Raw genomic sequence first — 14063 nt, 5'->3', positions numbered from 1 at the left:
CAGTTGGAAAATCTTGAAGCCGAACTTTTTTTTAAAAAGACGGAATATGAACCATTAAACATTAAGGAATTAATTGCAGCTAAATAAAAAGAAAACGAGTATAGAATTCTAATTGAGTGATGTCATGATTCCAGAACAGCATTTGTTCGAATTTAAGTGCTTGTATACCCTTTATGTAACGCTGTAATGCATCCGTAATGTATTAAAATTGAATTGTTTATCCCTGCCCATTATCACTACATTCAATGTGAATTTAGTTTATTTTTGACGCATATTTTATCTTCAGGTCTCCTTTTTAAGGAAAAACAGAATACTTATGGCAATGTTTCTTTTAAGATTTTTTTCTAGATGAGTGTATTAAGTCGATAATTTCTCCGTTCATCTCTTTGCGTGTCTGTCTTCCGATCTGAATAGGATCAAACGTGCATTTTGTTAACACAGTTCTCAATCCGACTGCTTGTCAAAAGATAACAAAAACAAAATCGAGATCTTCGAAATAATTTTAATTGTGTGCTTTCCTGGTCAATACTTACTCATGGCAGGTATACGTATAATATAAGTATAATATTTACAGTTTATTTCGATCTGAAGGATAGAATATCACTATGTATATGTGTTTTGTTCTTTGAATCACTTTCATGTCGTGGTGACATGTATATAGTCTGTCGATGTGATCGTGCCGTAAAGCCCAATGTTGTATTTAAATCTCGAGCAGTATCTAGGAGCATAGCTTTAGTATAACGTACAACGCGACCTGTCTCTCAAGTCCGACTATTAGTTTTTATTACGTATGAATAATTGTCTACTTTCTAAATCACACCCATCGATTTCAGTAAACGAGTATTATAATCAAATGTGACATCCGCATATGGGAAGCTAGCAGCGCGGCTAATGATCCACAACCCGTCTTCGCCCTGCTTGTGCATCAGCTTCCACAGATTTCCGGTCGCCATTTCTTTGTTACCAAACATTTCAACTTCCCAGCGTTGGAACGATTTTCGGGTGTCCTCGACGGAAGTATTGGAGTTGGGATTCATTAGACTGTAGTCCATTTCGGTAATATGCGAATACATTGCTTCCGCCAGCAGTGTGCGGTTGCTTAATTCAGACTCTTGTAAACAAACGGTGAACTTCTCGTTTGGATTGACATTTGGCCCCGTATGTTTTACATTATCCAAGCAAGATTGAACGTTGTAATCTCCATAGTTATTAAATGCGAACTGTTCATGCAGACGTTCACCCGGAGTAGTGATATTTGTCCTCAATAGGTTGTAAGTTTGAAATTTTGAAGTCATGGTATCTAACGTATTCATCAAATCAGCATTTGGTTTTGTTATGAGCGATTTAAATTCGTATGGTTCTGTAGCTATGAAGACATGGTCAAATTTACGTTTAAAGTATCCCTTTGAACATCTTGATTTTTTGGAATCGGTTTTAACATATTCCTTTTTGTAGTAGAGGTTAAAGTAACCTCTTGAACTTCTGTCAATTTCGTTCGTTTCGTGATCAAACTTCACGTCAACATTTAGCATTTTGGTAGCTTCTTCCATGACATGCTGGATTCCCTTCTTAAAAACACTGGCTATTGGTTTACCATTGCCAAGCTTTTCATACAGTACTGTAGCCATTCTACTGTTAATGAACATACATCCATACAGAGCAGGAAGTTCTGCGATGTCACCGCCACCGATAGAGGATAGCATAATTTGAAACACTGACTTTAGTGCTTCAATTTTATTGTCTTGCAATAACTTTAAGAAATTCTTTTTCGAAAGACGCGTAAGTTCGGAGTCGAGTGGACGGCGCATCATGTGCCCTTTATAATCGCCAAAATTGTTTTTGACGACTGCCATGTATGTGGACAGAAGTGTTTGGTAATGTTTTACAATATTACCGGAATTTAGATTAGCAGTTGGGCTGACGTCTTTCGCAACCTTCAACAGGTATTCCATGAACGAGAGCTTAGCTGCAATAAAAGTTTAAATCATTAAAAAAAAAATTAAAGTGGTACAAGTAAACGTTGGTATAAGATATTTATATCTTGACACAACTAAGTTTTAACGTTAAAGTTTTAGAAAACAAAACAAAATGCATCAGTGTCGTAAAAAGTTTCTAACGTAGTCTATGTTTCGATCACTTATCAAACAATATGAGAAGGGACTCCCAATCCGGTGATAAAAATATAAATGAAAACAAACATTCACATTGTTTAATCCCATCTGCCATATTAAAGAAAATACTCGTTCTTGTTATAAAAACGCAAATGTGCAATCATTTAAATTATTTCCTATTTAGAACCATAAAAGATACAACCAAATGATTAATTTATGTGAAACGTATCCCTAACCCCCAACCATCCATCACCTAACCCAAACCACATGTCTAATGTAACGGCACAGTATGTTGGGTTTTCTCCGGGTACTCCGGTTACCTCCCACAATACGATCCCCACACGCGAACATCCGGGCGACCAAGAGTGATTTATATAAGTTGGAATAACTTGTTTCATAATTGTTGTAAAATAAACAAAGTTTATATAGAATGTTGTACTGTACCTACAAAACTTAATCTCCTTTACACAATTCAACATTGTTTTTCTGTGCCTTTGAGTAAAGATGGTCGTACATTGGAAACAATTCTATGGATTGATCTGTACGATATATACTTTCATGTAATAAATGCAATCAGTATTCATATTTTGAGGAATCAAAACGAAATGAGTTATATTGACAGTTTGCCATTAAAGTTACATAAATCAAGCATCAACATGAAATTTACGATTGAGAATATTTCAATATTGAATAATGTTTAATTTGAAATTGATTTTCTCGAACGAGTCTTCTTACAAATGAGGCAAAATTGTATTTCTTTTTTAATTTTTACGTAGTTTTTATTATAATTCATTTGGATCATGTTAAAACAAAAAAGGAAACAGCTATCCATGAGAGAAAACAAACTTCCTTGTTCATATTTTGCCCTACTTTGATGACTTGAAGCTCAAATTACCGATTTCTCATTTATCGTAAACTACATTTCGAGTCAAAATCGGTACACAACAGCCAGTCGACACGCGAGTATAATTCAATTAGAATTAAATATTTTACAACAATTATGAAACAAGAATGTTTTTTAAACTATTCTTAATCACTCTTTTCGGCCAGGATAAAAGGACCAGACCAACTTAATATGGCGGAAAACCGGAGTACAGATGTGCATATACACAACAGTATGGTGACAGCAGAATACATCTTTCACACATGTTCCTATATAAGATCTTAATTAGGGCCACTCTAAGAAGTGACCATTACCTGTAAGTAACGCTGTTTATAGCCAATCATTGTAAAGGCTGTAATGTCGCCCTTGGACCTGGTTTGTATTACCATGGTATGTTTGGTCGTAGTCAGTTAATGTAGTGAACACTAGCTAAAGGTTTTAATTCCTATTTGTAGCCGGCTTGTTATTTGCAATGGGCGATTTGTTTGGATATTGTTTCAATTAGTAGGGCTGGCTGTAGTCAATTATCTCAACTTTTAGGAAAATATGTTTTTGGTAAATAAGGAAAACATATAATCAAAGACCGAAATATGGTTTTTGATTACACATTCGGTTGACAACATCTCGAGGTGAACGTATCTTTATGATGACCTCATTAATAAGAGCAACTATTGTATTATCATGCTAAATTAATCAATTTGACCAACATAGGAACGGAAAGGGTTTATGTTCCTTTTATGCAACGGTAATGCGTGAAAGAAGAGGGTAATGAAATATCGTTCAACTGTAGTTACAAAGACAAAATCCTGTTTATAGAGTGTCTTAGCTCATTTTTTCATAAAGATTATAATCTAACGATGTTAATCTATTAAAGTGTATTTATTCGAATCAGTTTTCTGTAGCTATCTGACATAGGTACTTTTAACTATAATCAACAGACAAATATGGCCCATTATCCCACTTTTGTTTACAGGCCGAGTGCTGCAGTACAAGGAACAATTATAATAGAAAAATAAAATACTGAGGACTCTTAATACAGATAAATCATGGAAATATGACATAGCTACTAACTTGTGTTGTTTATCCAGATCGATGGGTTAGGTACTGGCATGAGCGTTGTAGACTCAAACCGCTTGTTAAATTTTGCCGCAACCCCCTCTTCATCAAAGACATATGTTTCCCCGAGTAGAAAGGACTGCCCATTAAAGTAAACCGAAAATCCCTCGCCACCTATTCTGCGACTTGACTCATACACATTCACATCAGGAAAACCGGCATCCTTGATGAAGATAAAAAAAAAACACATAAAAACGGCATCTCATAGCCAGGTAACAAAACAAAATGCTAATGGTCTCTTGCATCCTCCGTAAAAGTAACCAATGTGATTACCATATAAGGCAGTCTGTGTTTGTGAAACTATGAAACAGTATTCGGTGTTAAAACTGACAAATTAAACTATGTTACATGCATGGAACCAAAACCCAACGAGTGTCGTTGTGTTCCAAATTGTCAATTTGAAAATTCCAAACGCACAACGGCATTTGCTTAGCAATAAACTAGTTAAAGGTATCCTACATGTATATATGATTTACAGTAGGTTTCTTTATGTAATAAATTTTCGCTTTGAACAATGTAAAAGGTAATTTCATTTCTTTTGCAATTTTTAAGTTGTACATTTCCTATTAAATTTGAGTCTACCTCCAAAATTAAAAAATGTTAACAGCATGAAACATATCACGTATCAATAGATATACATATAAGTCAACAACAAATACTTCCAATGACATATTACAGTCTCAATGGAATAATGCATTCGTAATAAAGGTACGTTGGATTTTGGCTTACTTACTTAATACACAAACACCTTGATTACATATTGCAAATATCGTACTTCTTTTTCTGTAGCTGTTATTAATTTAAACACCTAGCTAGCATCAGGAAACATCTAATTTAATTCAAAATGTAAGTCGTAAATCAAGTAAAATGATTAACTAACAGTGTAATCACAAATCGCCGAAACCGGACCTAAAGACAACATAAAAAGGCAACAACCGGAAATAAAAAGACATTAAAACCAAATTAATTTGATTTGTGTTAACATTTTTACTCTCTACAATATAAATAAATAAAACAAGCAATACCAGGTGCTTCGGAAGTGTTAAAATTGACAACCGTCATGTAGAAATATATGCAGTTCGCCCACTATCATACACGATTTTGTTTTGTGACGTTGTCATTACTGTTTTATGTTTGAAATGCTGTATAAGGTTGTTTTTTTTATTTAGCAAATAATCCTTATTTGTATCTCAAAACAATCATCACAATAGAAAACGAAATTAGGAGCACCTATTTTTAAAAAAAGTGTGTATCAAAGCAAGCCAAAAACCAAACAAACTACAAAATTGTTACATAAAAAAACGTGTTGGATCGCCACATCGTTAAAATAGTTACAACAACACTTTGTATTTATGTGACGTTTACCTAATCATATATACTTACCATCAAAGAAACTGCTAAATGTATCCCTTGAATTGTGGCGCCAACGATTGCGATCCTGTCATTTTTCTTTGGAGCTCTGCTGCGCAAGTCGGGGTAAGCCTTTACTAAATAAGGCGCTGAAACGGCAGTAAACATAGATAACGATTATTTACGTCTATTCTACATAAAACTCACCGCAAAAATAGAATTGAATAAGATTCATACGATGACAATATAGTATAAATGACATTATGACCCAAACTTAGCAATGATGTTACTGTTAACATCTTTAGGTGGTAAGTTGACAGCAATACGCTAAAACACGGTAAAATGAAACACAAAACAAAACAATTTTTAAGGGTGGCATATAAGGTAAGGTCTTTTCAATGAGGCAAATTTGATATATTTCTGTAAAGATGCTTCCACTAAACGGGGCCATTGAATATTTTCTTAAAAACGAGCAAAGAGGCCTTTGGCAAATCAGATTGTAGCTTTCATATGGTGCATATTAAAAGGGGGCTGTTGGCCAATCAAAAACCCAAAACACCGGAGAGGCACCAAGAAGGGAAAAGAGGTCCCCATAAGGGGCCAATTTTCGTAGAAACCTATTTACAACACCTGTCAAAAGTCTAAGGGCTGGTCTATGTGTCGCGACATGAAATCAGCTTTGTATAAAGCTTGTATTTACTGTTTGAATTAGTATAGGAGCTGTAATGGTATTTTTTATAAATAATGATTATCTGTTGATTAAATAACTGCAAAAGGAGTTTCATTGGTTATCATTCTAGCATAACTGTTATTATTTTTTGGGTGTGGACATTCGTATGACACGCCTAGTTCAAATTAACTAAAGAGGAAATCATGATAACAAAATCATCTTAGGTTTGGAATATGTTACTCTCTAATAACATTGACACTATGATAAGGACAGCTGCACACCACATTGTGCTCTATGGTTTCTGACTAGAGGGAAATAGAACAGATGTAGTATATAACAGCATCTTTTCTAACATGTCACATTTACAGAACAAGTAACATACACATTATATTGTTTATGTATTTGTAATGATTTATTTACTTATTTTCATTAATTAATTTATTTGTTTATTTATTTGTTATTTTATCATTAATTGATTGATTTATTTTAATTAATTTCTCTATTAATTTTAATTAATTGATTTGTTTCCATTTTATTCATTTATTCCATTTTCATAAATTCATTTTTTTTTTTATTTTTTTTTTTTTATTTAGCTATTTTTTTTAATTAATTGATATATTTTAATTTATTGATTTATTTATGGATTTTTTTATTTATTTATTTATTTTAAGGATTTTTTGTACACCATAATCTTAATAAACATTGAAGGCGACTTTCGACCATTGGCATATGTTCTTCCTTCAAGCTCGAATCAACATGAAAAATGAAAATATTTGTTTAGCCATAATCTTATGCGTTCCGTTGAGTGAGCGATACGTTTCACAGTAAAACAGAGGTCACAACGTACTTTGATATGTTTAACAACCGAAAAAGAAACCATGTTGAATTTTTGAAAGAGATAATCTGATGGCTTTTAAAATGCATCTTTATTGTATGTTGAATTAAATACGTAAAATAGAATACCTCTTACAATAGCAGTAGAAGTATTTAGAGATTTTGTCAAGGAAAAAGTCTTAAAACTAAGTTATGCACAACACACAATGAGGTTATTGGCCAACGTGTTTCCAATAAGTGATCACTTTAATTCTGCATTTCTAGTATCCATTTTCCATTGAAATGGCCTATCTTTTTAAGTAGTATTGTAACAAAATGAAAAATAGAACTTAATATATATCATATTAATCAATAGTGTGCGGAGACAAAACGATTTATATAATCTTCCCTTACCTTGAGGGTGTGACAGACAAATATATAACTCGAGGATAAATCTATGATTGTCTAAAAAGAGTCTTTGCCAATAGTTAGACAACCACCTAATGACCCCGAAGGTTAGACATTTCTTTTTTCCAACATCAGGATAGGGGGTGATTGTTTTTCTTCCATCCTTTGATTTCAGACAATATTCAACCGACAGTAGTCATGTTTGATTTGCATTTGACCCTTCGAAAGCTGGTTGTGACTTCTTTCCTCGTATTGTTTGTCATTCCCTAGGGGATGACGTAGAAATCATACCCTAGAGGATGACAGAGAACGGGCAAAACAGTCGACAATTCAGCGAAACATGGAAGAATAAATGCTTCTAAAAGACCATGCTGCCGACAGAGTCTGTCATAAAAATTATGTTTGAGATCCTCAAAAAACATAACACGACTGATTGAATGGAGTGGTAGTGATTCAATACCTTCTGTAGTAGTCGGTTTTACCGTAGTAGTTATAGGCACCGGAGTTGTAGTGGTAGTGGTAGTGGTAGGTGTTGTGGTGGTACTGGTGGTGGTTGTGCTGGTACTTGTAGATGCGTACGCAACCAGAAGCACCTGTAATAAGAGGGCAAAATATATGTTTATACAGTGACTTTTTTCTATATTATTGCTAGTACATTATTATATATTTGATTCTTTTTAGGTTCAAATTGGATTTTATTGCATCAGCATCTTAAGGGAGGGATGCCAGAGTTAAATTATGTATTACTAGAAACTGCTGTGAACAGTACTACAAATTTATATAAAGCTAAATTAATGTATTTCTAAGGATACATAAATATAACACTTTACTTATTAAGTGTTTTCTTTACTGAAGACAGATGTGCGCAGTTATATATACAGTTAAATAATTTTCCTATTGATAATCAACATTAGCATTACTATATATTTACAAAATTTGTACCGTTAGTAAGTAATGGATGAAATCAGCATCATGAACGCAAAAATTATCAAAACTCGAAATCTCCGAAAATGCCCCTAGACTCAATATGACTATTTTTATACAATAACGTACTGACTCGGTTTTGTAGATCACTGATAATCTTTTTCAGTAGGCATATATCCTATATAATGTTCATATTTTCGTTTCTAAGCCTCCATTAATCTCTAACCCCTGACCGTAAATTATTATGGCACGTCTTTTAACAACTCAAAATAATGGTCACGATTAAGCAATGCGAGAGCTGAAAAGGAACTTTTAGCACACCGGGATGCAAACACTGTCGAACACTCTAGAATTCTGAGCCGACAGGGGTTACTTAATGCATAAAGCAAGATATCTTAATTTCAGTATTATTAAGTATGCAAATACACAATGTATTCATCTTATGACATGTACATGACTCGGGGTCACTTTCCTACCAAACGAATACTGTCGCTAGATATTCAGCTTTTAAAACCATCGGAATGGAACCTAGACTCTAAGGTATAATTTTAAAATGTATGCCGTGATAATTACAACTTACGTTTTAATTGCATTGTACATGTATAAACATTACTTTCTTCGCAAAGGTTTTATTAATATAAGGAACAAATATAATTAATTGTGTTGTCACTTAGCGAAGATAAAGTAATGCATTATACATAGGTTATCCACCTATTAACACCAGCAGGGCGTTGTTATTCTGTATGGTGTCCTTCTACGTCGGGTTCGGTCACATAGACGAAATTATGTACAACACGAGTTATACTAAGGTAAATGCAAACGAGGCTTTTGCTTCTGCGAGCTAAAATGTTTTCAATGTCAACTGTTTTGCATGTAGTAGCACTATTTTACCTCACAAAGGGCTTTTGACGTTTCATTCCGAACAATTATAATGCATTCAACTTTACAATTATTTAAAAGGCTGAGTGGTATATCATTTCTTTATAGATTTAACTTACACTGACTTATAATCGCTTTGTGTATTGAATTAAATGTTGAATAATTCACTTAGTTGATATTTGTCCTGTTGTGTTGTATAGGAAAACTCAAAAGGAGACCGTTCTTTAGAATTAAGAATATTCTTATAATTGATAACACAAAGATAATTTTAATCAAGGCCTACTCTTAGATAAAACTCTTTTAATTAACCAATCATTAGTGATAAAAATTATTAAAAAAAAATCTATGTTATCAAAAAATATTCAAAAAAATACATTTCATTGAGGAAAAAAGCATGTATAAATTAATGTATGTTGTAACTACGTCTTACGTCTTAATTAACCAATCTCCAGTGATAAAAGTTTATTAAAAAAAATCTATGTTATCAAAAAATATATTTTAAAAATACATAACATTGAGGAAAAAAGCATATCTAAATTAATATATGTTGTAACTACGTCTTACGCAAATTAGTTGAGCCAGCTTTTTGAATGGTTTTTGATATTGTGAACCAAAAAACTGTCGCACGCTGTTCAATATTGTAAATGAGCCTAATGATATATAGGCACAACACCATCTACATAGCTCTTTGTTTTCATTCAGCTGTCCATTTGCCAGGAGTGTGATACTTTTTATACAACATAGCGTTTTGGGTGTCGAGAGTAACTAGAGACAATTTCCATTCTTGGAATCAATAATATAATGTTATTGTACGCAATATAAAAGGTGAATCATATAGCAATGGGAAAATATAAACAATAGGCATACTTACACACTGTAAAACACACAGGGCAGCAAAGCAACCTCCTACTTGGGAAGTCATGTTGGTAAGTGACGATTTCCTTGGCGTTTACCTGTGGTTAATTAATCTTGGTCAGTCTTGTGAGCAAAACATATACCTTCGGTTGACGCATGTCTATAACAAATTGTCGTATCTCATTAAGGGATGCCAGGGGATGTGTGAATATCATTAATTACACTACCCAGATATATTTTATTAACTTCCTGACACGGCCTGACAATCAATTAAGATCATCGCCAACCATCGGTGGGGTTTTTATTTGTGTATGGTATTTGAAACACAACGGTCATTTTCCTTTTTAAGCATTTGTGAGATTAAATTTTGCATACAAGCTTGTTTTCTTAGAAAAAAACAATGTTCTGATTTTTAAGTTTGTATGTTATGAGGATGACTGAACTTTATTGTTTTGTGTTGAAGACGTTTTAATTACGTGTTGTCAATGTATTGTTAGTTTAGTGAAAAAACTAATTTTCTTAATAATGCTTTTCATGTCAAATAATGAATTTCATACTCTATGTCATTTCTAAGAAAACAAAGCTATATTTTTTTTCTATAATCCTTTGAATATAACAAGGTTTAAAATATAGCTTACGTCGTTTCTTTTTATATTATAAAGCTATCAAATCATCCAGGCAATATTAAATGATGTATGTATTTTACTTAGAATAATGCTTTCCATGAATTGCTAATAATCCACCAAAAATTAGAATTTGTTGTTTATGGACATGACACATACACATATTATGATAATTTCTATGATAAGGATTATATACGTAGAAACAGAAACAATCCGGTATGTGTTTTGGAATTTTGATTTATTGGATGCACTTTTTATGATATAATGCTACTTAAATTTGTCATAATTCATATCCTAAGAAACTGCTCGCGAAAATTTATAATGTTTTGCTTAGATTAGCACAAACGAAACAATTAGCTCGGTAATCCGTTTATAATGTGCATTTCAAAATGGCAAATATTCATATTAAGTGTGGAGGAATTTGTACCAAATGATTCCACCTGTATATTGTATCATTATAAATTCTATATTATTACAGATTATGCTTTCATTCGTATCTATTAAAATATTGTAATATGATAATTGCCATTATAAGAACACTCTAATGCAGGGATCTATCTTTTTCTGTCATCTTCTTCTTTCACATTGTCGTCTTATGTGAAGCACATTTACAACTTCTAAAGTTTTACTTTATATTTCATTTGTTAACATATCTCGCAGCTGATAACAGCTTACTTTTGTCAAAATGTTTACCGTGTTTGTTTACTGTCTTATAATTAGTCTTTCTCTATGTCATTGTTTACTTAACAATTTAAGTTTGGGAAGAAAAAAGATCTGCACTATCGTACTGCATGATTGTATGGGGCGACTAATGCATGACTCCTGCAGAATCAGCTTAGACGACATCGGAAATACCATAACTGATATGTTCCTTTATCTTAATAATTGGGACCTATGCATGTGTTGTGTCACCTTGTCCAGGTTATGCCATTTGAGAGAGATAGCACTTATCATCTTTGGAGACGGTCACCATATATGTATGACCTTAGCCTTCGCGAGGACGTAAAAACGGAACAAAACAATATACTAAAGACCACGTTTGCTTATCATCTTTATTCAAAATATATGACATGAACCTGTGGCAAATTCATATCCTACATTGTTTATTTCCCCATATGACGTCATATTTATGTTACGGCGTCTACCCATGACGTCATTTACATGTACATGTAGTTGTCACAAAATGCTTGGGCGCCTGCTGTGGTAGGAACTCACAGGTATCTTTACCTGTACTTGGGGCCCCATCTAAGGTGCCCCAAGTAACAACTCCATGCACATGTAAATTGCGTCATTGTTAGGTTTGAAGAATATATTTTTTCGAACTTAAAAAATAAACAAAACAAAGTCGAAAAGTGCATACTAATTTATAGCTCGTGAAACTATGAAAAGCTCTAATCAAGATGACAAATCTGTATTTTATATGTTTAGTGTATGTCGAGTAATTAGTACGTACGTGTATTTAGACTTTCACCCACACACGTTTCTATATTACCTTAAGTGTGAGTGACATTTCATGTTATACAAGAAATATATATACATACCAAAATGACTACTAAGAGCCAACAGGTACGCAGGAATCTACGCATTTACCGACAAGTTACTATCGGTCTTTGACGTCAGTGACGTTGCTTATAATTAAATACGCGTCATAATTTGTAAAGTTTGACAAGCTATGAATACCTATTTACTGTCTTATGGGTACCGTAAATGATAGTTTTATTACTTTTTCATTATGATGTTTATCATAACGCAAAAAACAATGCCAGGAATGGCTTTTATTATTTCGTTTTTTGACATTTTTATAATCCCTATGCATATGGTGAAAAGACGTAGGTTTGGTTTTATTTCAATCCAGTGAATAAATTTATTAATTATTAAATATATATCAATCCATATACATTTAATGTTCTTCAAATCTATACCACAAAATGGTATTCTAGTTGTTTAATTGTGAATTACTCATAGTACTTAAATGATCATAGATCTCACATATAAAATTGTTTATATTCAGGTTCACCTTGCCATGTCGTTATAGAAAATATAGACAAGTTTTATGAATCTAGCCATTATTATTTTAATCAGGTTTATTTTATACGTAGAAACGGATATTTAATCATGCTTTATACTGAAATGCAATAGTTGGAAAAAAAGAAAAACACACAAACATAGGATCAGGTTCAAATCGATATAAAAATACCACAACGAAAAATCAGAAGACACTAACACAAAAAAGGAGGCTTTTATGAACCGTCACAAAAACTGATATGCTGGCAGTCTTGAGATATCATTAAAAAAACACTAGAATACCAAAGTATCAGTGTTAACCATAATGTGAACTCCAAATCAATAAAACTGGGGCAAAATGTTAACAAATGAAATAATTACAAGGAGTCCCTTCAAAAAACTACAACGAAAATAAGACCAGGTGATCTCAAAGGGTGAGCGTCTTCTTCTTCTTCATCGGTGACACCCGCCATGTAAATTTAGGTTAAAGTAATGTCGCGTTCTCACATCAAGAATAAAAACAACAAGGCTCACCAAAAAGCAAAACCAAAAACATCGGTGTTCAAATCACAAAAATAACATAGGATCATGATGGCGATCTCAAACGTTGTCCATATTCTTCATCAATCAGCATCGTTGGAAACCGTGAGTTGTACGTTTGTCCCTCAACTGTCGAGTAGATTTGGAGCGTCACACATAAAAAGTCTATTAAGTCGTATATTGGTCAACATGGCGCATATATTTAAAACTTTTGATGATTAAGAACAGGCAATAAACAATTGAATTAATTTTGACATTAAACTTAGTACATAGAGGACTTTGATATTAAGCTGTACTACTTAAAAAATAAAAATAAATATCAATGGTTCTTAATCGGTATTTTCTCCTTTGTGACGAAAAAGGTTTCTTTTGTAAATTCTAGATTCTCTTGTCTCTATCTTATCAACAAGACCATGTCAACATGGTTAAGAACAGGCCATCAATAAATAAATTTATTTTGAAATTAAAACTTAGTACATAGGCGACTTTGATATAAAGCTGTGCTATTTAAAACATAAAAAAATATCAATGTTTCTTAACCGATATTTTCTTCTTTGTGACGAAATTTTTTTCTTTTGTAAATTCTAGATTCTCTTGTCTTTATCCTATCTACAAGACCATGTCGACATGGTTTAGAACAGGTCATAAACAAGTGAATTAATTTTGACATTAACACTTAGTACATAGGAGACTTTGATAATAAGCTGTACTACTTAAAACATTAAAATAAACATCAATGTTTCTTAATCGATCTTTTCCCCTTTGTGACGAAATAGGTTTCTTTTGTAAATTCTAGATTCTCTTGTCTCTACCTGTTTGTTTTGATTGCAACAAGTTGTTATTTAATAAGTTATGCCCTTACCTTGTATATGCCGGGAGCTCTGTTA

The 14063-nt window shown here is 32.8% G+C and overlaps 1 protein-coding gene across 1 annotated transcript; it reads right to left on the bottom strand.

Moving 5' to 3' along the window:
* Positions 1-484: 484 nt before the first annotated feature.
* Positions 485-10113, bottom strand: LOC110455277. Its single transcript, XM_021505302.1, has 5 exons — positions 10026-10113; positions 7812-7944; positions 5494-5609; positions 4066-4273; positions 485-1966 (listed from the first exon to the last, which is right to left on the bottom strand). Exons 1-5 carry the CDS (start codon positions 10074-10076, stop codon positions 810-812), a joined length of 1665 nt encoding a protein of 554 aa, XP_021360977.1. The 5' UTR covers positions 10077-10113; the 3' UTR covers positions 485-809.
* Positions 10114-14063: the final 3950 nt, after the last annotated feature.

This window comes from Mizuhopecten yessoensis, unplaced genomic scaffold (assembly GCF_002113885.1).
Source record: "Mizuhopecten yessoensis strain PY_sf001 unplaced genomic scaffold, ASM211388v2 scaffold8195, whole genome shotgun sequence".
Classification (NCBI taxonomy): Eukaryota; Metazoa; Mollusca; class Bivalvia; order Pectinida; family Pectinidae; genus Mizuhopecten; species Mizuhopecten yessoensis.
The sequence above is the reverse complement of the archived record's forward strand: the minus strand, read 5'-3'. Positions and strand labels throughout refer to the sequence as shown.